The sequence below is a fragment of the Myzus persicae genome, unplaced genomic scaffold (genome assembly GCF_001856785.1).
Source record: "Myzus persicae strain clone G006 unplaced genomic scaffold, MPER_G0061.0, whole genome shotgun sequence".
Lineage (NCBI taxonomy): Eukaryota > Metazoa > Arthropoda > Insecta > Hemiptera > Aphididae > Myzus > Myzus persicae.
Genome location: NW_019104272.1, coordinates 82,355 through 92,847, shown reverse-complemented (window position 1 = coordinate 92,847; position 10,493 = coordinate 82,355). Strand labels below are relative to the sequence as shown.

General features: G+C 30.8%; 1 protein-coding gene across 1 annotated transcript; it reads left to right on the top strand.

The window, feature by feature from the left end:
* Window positions 1–2,766: 2,766 nt before the first annotated feature.
* LOC111040753 (mitogen-activated protein kinase HOG1-like) lies at window positions 2,767–6,807 on the top strand (the record flags this gene model as incomplete). The annotated part of the gene is made up of 2 exons (XM_022324768.1): window positions 2,767–3,173; window positions 6,251–6,807. Coding segments are annotated over 2 exons (638 nt in total), but the record flags the coding sequence as incomplete, so codon positions are not given.
* Window positions 6,808–10,493: the final 3,686 nt, after the last annotated feature.

Here is a 10,493-nt window from a genome sequence, read left to right as displayed (position 1 = left end):
GGGGGGGGGGGATGTAGTGATGATAAAATTACGAAAGTAATTATGTTATTTTACAATGTGTGAAATTCAAATCACTATATTAGTTATCAGATTATCAGACATCGATAACAATTATACATTAGGTATAACGATAGAGTCGATAGACCGAGATAATATTATTTATGCCTTATGCTAATATTTTTGTTTTTATATTCAATATTTTTTTCTTATACTTAATATTATTACTTCGTGGGTTGATTTATAATACATTTTAAAATTGATGAAAATATTAAAAGTAAATTGTTGTATATTGTATAATACGTAGTTATTTTGAATGTTTATTTCTACCGCTCACAAACCAAAAAATTCGCCTAAACTCTAATTTAGAGGGTATGGGGAGGGGGAATGAGATTTAAGTAAATTTACAAAGAGGGCGTTGAAAGTTGAAAGAAAAAGGTTGGCAGCCGTTGGTCTAGTGAAACAAATAAAGTTTTTGTTATAAAAATATCATAGGATCAAGGTTCCATAAAAATAACGATGCTATGACTAATTGCGACTTTTTGTTCCAAGTAAATATTAATATCATTGGGGAGGTAAGCTATATAATATTTTGTAGAGCAGATACTAAGTATAACTATTCCGATGAAAGATAAATGGAATATTCATATTGCTTATCACATTATGTGTGTCTTAATATACCCCCCACTGACCGATGATCATAGAATATTTGTAATTTTTTTACCAAACTTTTTATGGTTCAAGGTGAGAATGTAAGTTAATGATTTAGTGATGATAAATAATAAATATAGGTAACCTGCCATGAAGACCCATGGTCAAATTATTTAAAAAATATGTAAATCATGTACCAACATTTATTAATGGTTGTGAGTTTATTTTAATTGACATACCAGCTGTTTTTAAAAACATTTTAACCACTGATGAGACATGAGAGGGATTGGATGGAACGTCATTCTACGTTTTTTAACTTAATTTTTCAAATTAACAGAAAAAACTAATTTATTAAACTAGTCACTCAAGCTAAATTATTTAGTAAGTTAGGTAGGTAGGTAATTAGAAAATTAACTAATTAATTAATTAAAACATTTTTAATTAAAATAACTTTAACAAGTTGATTTAATGATGCCTAAAATATTATATTATTATGCTCTGTAATAATACACAGTGTATAATAAACATTGTACAAGATAATATAATATTAATTGGAAATATTATCATTATGTCGCTTAATATTTATCTTGTATTTGATCAATATTCCTCTATAGTTTAATTTTTTTAGAATATTTTGATTTCGATATTGTTCATTACATAATTTAGTGTTTACTTATCGTTATTACTTTAATAGTTCTTGGAAATAGACAAAAAAACTGTATTTGTACAATTAATTATTGATGATGTTATTTTAAACTTTTTTCTACCTGGGAATACTTTGATTGTGAACATTTTTTAATCTATTATCAACCAGCTTGACATTGTTTTCAAATGTTAAGTTCAATAACTTAATTGATAGCAATATAACAATAGACAATAGGCAGTTTTTGTGTGTATAGTAATGCAACTTGAAGTATAAACCCGGTTAGTCCTAGCACATCGATTTTTTATCCATTCGGGGACAGCTTAACACATAATCGGCTTACAATAAAATATATCCGCTGTATATCTAAATCAAATATTTGGTCATGTGGCATACCTAGCCTGTAGAACATTATATTATATTATTAAACGTACTCCTTGTGAGACGTCAGACTTTACACTGTTACAATGCACCATCAGATACTTTCGCGTTCCCACATAGTACCTACGTCATTATGTACTTTAGTCGGGGATAACATCGTGACAAAAACTAACCCGGATAATGTTCAGATTGACCCATTCTTACATACACTTTCTGTCGGACGGGTATAAATGCCTGAAATTGGGTAAGATCAATCTCACCCGGGTAATGCCGACATTACACAAAATCGAGGATTGCGCGTACGATAATACGTTATGTGCACGATTTATTGTGTACCAGATAGTGACTGTTGACTCTTATCGGCAGAATAAATGACAAATAAGCTCATTATGTTTTGATGTATTTTGAACGAAGTGATCTTCCAAAAAAATCAATTTTTCCTAAAAATTACTCATTTCAATCAGACGCCAATCAGGTGCTCTCTCAAAAGTATACTAGGTATTAAGACTTCAATCATACCATTAATTTCATTGTTATTTAATAAGTTAACAATAATATTATCCTGAAGTCTTGAAATATTTACCGATTAACATAATTATTACCTATACCTAATATTGTATTATGCAATTTTCAAAGTAATTTGGTCATTTTATTTGCATGGGGTTTGTGGCATGAATTCCCAAACATGTAAAAAATTATAATTCAAATAATTCAATTTTTATAATTCAAAAATGTTGCTTTCAATTTAAAATCAAATTATTATTTTTTTGTATTCGATATCCACAAAAAACTTAAACTTGGGTTCAATAAGAACATTGTAAAATTTTCATACTACCTGTAGCTAAAAAAAAGTCTCAAAAAGGATATATCATTTTTGTACTTTCATGGGTTATTTTAGGTTTGGGTTCATAAAATATTTGATTTAAGCATAAATTTACAAAAAACGAGGGTAAAATATGTCAACATAGGCGTTAGATATTTTTTTTATCTTTACTACTTATTACAACATCTCGATCAGATGTTTATTTCGATTTGATTTATAACGTTATATTCGTTCCGTCGGCTGTCCGTGTTCATGACATATGCTTTTTAAGGATTGGCCGGTTTGAAGTGTTTGGGGATCGTGCACGCCGACCTCAAGCCCGACAACATAATGTTCAACTCCGGGACGGGGAACAATATTCTGGTGAAGATCATCGATTTTGGTTGGGCATTTGACATGAAGAACGTACACACAATGTACCAAAAGGAGATACAGGCGATCCCGTACCGCGCACCTGAGGTGTGCTTCCAAGGCAGACTGGACCATGGTCTGGACATGTGGGCCCTGGGATGTATCATGCCGGAAATTGTTACTGGCGTCAAGTTGTTTGACGTGGAAGAGGAGGAGCTGTTGGTCAAAATGATTATACGTACACGGCCCATGCCCAATTACTTGGTAACGGATTTACCAGCGGATATTCTCGAAACGGAACTCACCGTCGGTTGGATTCAATTTCAGGTGATTATAATTAACATGACATAGTAACACAATATTGTTATCACTGTTGTTATCTATCATTACCTATTCATTTTGCTCTTCGACTATTATAAAATACCCGCCACATCGTAAGTAGTCGTCTGCTTCCATCCGCCACTGACTTGAACTTAACAAGTATACAACTGTTACATTTTAATAAGTAGCTATTTATGATATTTAAAAGTTAGTATTTTAAATAATTTAGTAAACCTAGGAGATATACCTACTACAAAATATTATGATAGATAGTACAATTTTAAATTTTAATACAGTACCTATTCTTACTAATTTCCACTACAATAAACGTCTGTGAAAACTCACTTAGATATACACATATTATGAAGATAATTTTATACAGTTTTGAATTATCTATTTAATGTAATATTTTGTCTGAAGTACTCCTGTGCACAATAAACATACTGCAATAAGTAGTAGTCTTTGTCGTACCATAGGTATGCGTCTTAACAATATCCATTATAAACGATTTAAAAAAAATAAATCTATATAAAATTATACATATTATTACATCGTACATTTCGTTTGTTGGACATTTCATTACAATACACTAGTTAGTAATTGCAGTCAGTCACACTGACACTACTACTGTACATGTACCTACGTCCTACTGTTTTTTTTTTTTTTTTAATCCCATAGGCTCATTTAAACTAATTTGCCTTTTTACCAGGACGATCGGAACACGTCGTGTACGATTATTTAATTCCGACTATTGAGTGTCATTGTTAATATTATAAAATGCCTACTGCTCGCAGAATAAACTGTAATAATATTACGTGCGTGTGTTGATCACATAATCGTTGTGTCGTTTCACCGTGTTCGTTGCATACATTTCACTAATCATAATATTGCGCACGATTAATTACCACTAATTATTACATTCATGTAGGCAGGTGGTTTACGCTACCTAAATTAAAAGTATATGATAGGTACTATAACTATGGCTAGTAGAGCATAAGTAATAACACGCCTTATACATTTTTTTATTTATAAAAATCAAATTACATTTTTGAAACGTGCTCCTTGTACGGTTTCCAATACTCGTCCAGTCGAATATAATTGTTTTTACACATTTCATACGTTTTCTCCAAAGCATACCTGTTGTAGTATTGTGTGGTATATTATTATTAATACTGATTTTTGCTTTTGGATTTGATTGGATTTTTTTCTGGCAAAAAGAAACGTCCGATATATACAGAAAACAGTCTTATGGTATGCCTTATTATTAAAAACGGGATACGGCTTATTGTAATACGGAGGAATTGTTTGATAATAATATGCATATACGTATATATTATTTTATTGTTTGCGGTCCGTTATTGTAAAGTTTTCACAAGACTGAAACGGTTTCCGACTGCATGCATTGTTATTGGCTAGAATCTGAATCCGTTTTGTGAGTAGAAAATATGAGTTTAAAAAATAAATAAAACAAACTGCTGTACGTTAAAAGCCATTTCGAATTTGGGCTATTGCGGAAGAATTACTTAGGACAGCATATTTTATTTGAGACATTATTTTTATTGAGAATGATGGTGTACGGTTTTTTCTAAACATCATCTCATACAATAATATTTATTGTTTGTGATGCATCCAGTCAGGAAAATGTGTGCAACTTGAGGGTCCCACACAAACTCAACCACAATTATTAGATGTTTGATTTTTGTCGGTAAATGGTTAATGGTTTGAATAAATATATGATATGGTGCAAAACCGACTACGAAGAATTAATTATCGATAGTCCATAATTGTACAATATGATTCAATAAAATATTAGAAGGTAACGAGTTTGTTATTGTGTTTAAAAAAAAAAAAACACGTCAAAAGAATATAGAGCTGCTCATTTTATCAATGTGAATTCAAAACTAAACAGTTTTTTTTTGTTTTTAAGACCAATAATTAACTTTAAAAAAAAAAAAATTAGTGATATCGTTACCTAAATGTTTATATTATATATTGTGGGTACTTCATATTAATATAATAAATTATTGAACAAGTTATTTACGTATTTCGTATTGTAGTAGGTAATACAATGCATATTTAGCATTAAATAAGTATAAGATGGTTATATATTTTAAATTTCCGTTAATGATCGTGATTAGACATGAATGAATATTTATCTCACTATTCGATACAAATTAATCTTCACAAAAATCTGAATACGAGGCGATTTTTGAAAATATGATATTAAAACGCACGGATACATATTTATTTTTAATACTTTTTTTGTTTATAAATCTTCATGCAAGTTAATTTTTAATATATTATGGTTGTTATTTGAGTAACATGCAGGCTGTTGATAATTATTTCACGGAAGCACTACAATCTGAATAAAGCCAAACTGTTCAATAATTCATTGTCGGTCGAGGTATTCCTATTTATCACTTTTAATATTACTACACGTAAACTATTTTTCTTTATTTTTCATATAATATCGGTCCACGATTTTCTTTGTAGCGTTTATCAGGAGTGGGTTGCTGATGATTTACATATAAATCTAATTTTATATGCTTAAAAAAAAAACAAAAATGTACAATATTATAACAGACATGTAAAACATCCATTACCGCTGCTGTACGATGTACGATACACGATATAAGGAAGTTGACTTTCGGTCAACAACTCATATTAGTAATACATACTATAAGACCTTAATAATTGTCTACATCTTAATTATGTCCAGATTTTTTAAATTTGAATAGTATCATAACGGTATATCTGTTGTATATGTTGTACACACTGCACTATTATTATTATTATTATTATTATTATTTTTATTTGATAAAACTAAGGTTATGTTTTTCGTTATGTGATTGTGTGAGTGTATACCACATCACTACATTAGTTCTTTATTTTAAGTTTTATTATGTTATATAAATTAGTTATTGTACAAATAATGAATTGTGTCTTATTGTAAAATGGATGTACAAATAAATAAATAAAACAATATCTATAGCCTACATGCATGTAACGTGTACGACAGCAACCGGAAAAATAGAATAATTTTTTTTTAAATATTCTGTGAATATATTTTTTTCCATTTGCAGAATTTACAACATGACGTGATGGAGCAACCCGACCAGCAGTGCTGTGAGGACATCGAGTGGTTCGTGGACTTGGTACACAAAATGCTAATTGTAATGCCGGAAACGCGTATAACAGCGGTTGACGCACTCGCTCATCCGTTCCTGACGATCATGCATTTCATCAAGTACCCGAGCACAGTGATGACCAAGAAAAACACTAAATTTATGGAATCGTGTATGCTGGACATTTAAATTGAAATCAACTCCAGTGTTGTTCCGGCACCGTCTCCCACATGTCTGATCCAAAAATCAGCCAACACTTCCCACCGATCAGCACCATCGGAGAAAGTTTTTTTTTTTAAATAATCATATATTATGTGTAATATATTTAGTGTACAAGATGACTGTATCATCTCGAAGACATCGAATACGATAATAATAAAGATAACTATGCAATACCATTCGCGCTGCGTTATGTATTGGTTATTATATTATTGAATAAATAGTTCGAGGGATCATGGTTTATATTTGGGTATAACTAATGTTCGTCCGTCGTGGCTGTCTACACGGGTCGAGAGGCTGATATTTCGATGTTTTGCGTGTTGAGATCCCCTATATTATAGCGATCCCCAGGGAGGATAACGGTCTGAATATTAATCTCCGCGGGGACTCTAGGATCAGGTATAATATAATGCGCCTACCTTATGGTTTTATATCGTACCCATGGCGAGTTGCCAGCAATAAATTCCATTTTGTCACGTTTTTGAAATCGCATGTCTGTAGTTGTTACTTAAGGTACTTCGTACTTTCGTCTTAAATTTTTAGATGAAAGGAAAACAAATGCTTAAAAATGCTTAAAAATGCTTTAAAATGACATTTTCAACTGTAGAAGCCAGATTTGAGAAATAATACGGAATTTCTGGAAATCTGAACATAAATGTTGGGAACTAATAACCATTCGTGTTTACTCTCGTTGTGCCTATAGTAGTATAGAAGGGGGCAAGTGTACCTTGTCAATTGTCATTAGGTCAGTCGACGTGTTAAATATTTTTAACGATAAATCATTGCATACGAATCATTGCATATGATTTGTTTTTATATTACTAAGTACATTTTATGATGTATTTATATTGCTATTAAAGTGATCTGTTTTATTATTTGTAATACAGTAGGTATGAGTAGCTATGAGAAAGCTTGTATTAAATTGTAAAGCCTTTTTCCAGACTGATAAACAATGTTTTCATCGATATATTTGTAGAAGAAAATCAACAATTTTAAACGTCTATGTATACATCAAAGGACTCATACTTTGAAAATGTCATCATGTATAGCAAATTCTAACATAAATATTTAGTGAAAATTCCAAGAATCTACAATAATTATATTTTGTTAACCGTTTTAGAGTCACATCAAAAAAACAAAATAGATTTTGTTGAAAACTGGGTTTGAGTAAATATTTCTGTTTTTCATTCATTTTTTCCTATTATTTGGAAAAATGCTGAACAATTTTTCTCCTGAAATTTCTCCACTCTCCCAATATTCCAACTAGATCCAATTCGACCAGAAAGCACCTCTAAAGATAAAAATAACTACTATTTCATTCATGTATTGAGCAGACACATACGAGAAAAAAATGACCCGCTAACCTAACCTAATCTAACCATTGTAAAATAAGTATAGGTATTCATCGCTTTGTTCGGAATCCAAAATAATTATAGACAATAGCGCGGTTGTTGTAATTGGTAAAATACGCGTGTAATTGAAAGTTCTGCATACTCACAGATAATCATCACATCGTGCGTCGTAATATATTACGATACAGTATCACGGCGGTGAGTTCAAAAATTCCACCGCGGAAACCACCCTCTTCGCCGGCGATCCCTCGGGGTCGTTACGGTCTAAATATTCCTATATATTGTCCCATTTTACAACACACCCCCATCCACTACGCCGACGTCACCACTGTCATACAATATATATATATATGTACACCTACCTGGTTGGTAAAATCTTTATGTCACGCTGCAAAGTACGTGAATGTTATTTTAATAATACGTATGATATCGTCATGGGGGTATATTACTGCTGTAACGGACCCTGGCAGAGATCAAGCTGCAAAGGTCAAATGTGACAGCGTGCAGCAACGCTCCTCCCCGACGTAAAACTGCCCATTTTTGTAAAGGTACGCAGTGTATGCCGGTGCACCTGTATACCGATATATTTTTGAGCGCTTATGCGCGTAATAGTAATAATATTACTATGGTATAGTGTTCATGGTACAATATGGTATGAACATCGACCGCGGACGGATGATAATCTATACCAAACGCGCGGGGGGGAGTGCGGCAACAAAAGAGTCCGTCCGGGATGCTTTAAACAAACAGGCCCTTGGGGGTTGGGTGCGTAAATTACTGGCGTCGCCGAGAAAAACTCAGTATTACGGCATACAGCGACGGAAACCATTCGACCACTCGTCTGACCTACTGCCCGCCAGCCGAGTAGCGTCCGTTTTTAGACTCTCGAAAGAATAATATCATAATATTATTATTGTTGTGCATCGCTGTTGTCGTCGGCGTACTTTTTTGTTTGTGTGGTAAATTATTGCGAGCGAATATTATGCTGTTGTATGCGTTCGTCGTCGTAATAATTATTTGAAAACAATACACTGCAGCAATGATGAAATAAATATTATTGTACCATATGATTCTATTTTAAAGGCCAAAAATCGTGTTCTCAAAAAGTATATTAACTAGCTTTTTTTTAAAGTACTATTATGACTTTAAAATCACTTTGAATTTTTTAATGTTGTTATTTTAACTTATTTGTACGACATCCTACATTTTTATTTTCATATTCCAAAGTAAAATATTTTTGAGAGACACTATATTACACACATATCAGATTTTCTACAAGTGCCTATTTTATTTTGTGATTATAAGTAAGGTTTGGATCTGTATGCATTAATAGTAATAATTAAATATGCACTTATAGAGTTCAAAAATATATTTAAAAAAAAAATTAACATGCTACATGAAATTTGATTATTCTCATTTAATATCTAATTATTATTATTATTATTATAAATGTCTCTATTGACTATTACGTGTAAATATACGTAATGAAGCAACATTAAAACAAAAACCAAAAACTATAAGTCACAAGAATTGTTCTATATTATTTACTTTTGTGAAATAAATTTTATTTGTGATTTGTTATTATATACTTACATGACAAAAAACTACGCTTTACATCAACACTTGTGATTAGTGAATATACTGAAATAGCCAATATTTCAATTTCTGGTGAATAATTTTGCATGTGAAAAATGTAATATAACTATGTACCTACACTTACATACTTAACCCTCGATATGTTCACAAATAAAAAAAAATTCAATATACTACTGTATTCTTTATAGAGGTTGTAAAAAACCTTTTTTCCACTATAATTTAGGAAATAATTTATATCATGAAAAGTGTCTATAATTTTTTTAGCCTCTCGGTGAATCTTGTGTGCCACACAATAAGTCATGTGATTAAGATAAAATGGCTTTAAATGGTTCGAGACTTTATATATTATTGTGCAGGCTGCTCTATCAGAAAATATCAACAAAACCGCCTTCTATAAAAGCTATATTGTATAAACCATAAGATATATAATGTATGATATGCAACTACCATAATAATAGTTTAACCGTAGAAATTTAAAATAAAAATATGTTTCTCAAATCATATTACTTAAAATATAAATATAAATAAAAACAATAAGAAAACATGGTGCTTTTTGATTCAAAAATATTTTTATTAACCGTTAAACTGTCCAGTTTGTTTACAAAACTTATATTTAATAAAATTATTGATTTTTGTATAATATACAAAGTTCTAGATACAGATTTATAAAAAAACTTCTTATCGTTGAAAAATAATTATAATTATTCATTATTTCTGAGTTCATCATGGTAAAAAATATATTATATTACCATAATACTACAGCAACTGATAAAATTATCAATGGTGCAAAAAAATGGTCTTGTTAGTTTCAGATAGAACCCCAACCAAAAGACATATTCATGTAAAAAAAAGAAGCCAAATATTGAAGAGTTCCATTTTTTTCAACAAATGAAACTCAAATTTTGTTAGGTTACCAGAATTGTTACCAGAATTTCCACTCCACTATACTGATTTAAACATTAAATACATTTATAAAGATTTATAATACTTAAAGCTTTTATTTTATCTTCAATCTGCTTAGAGTTTTAAATTTG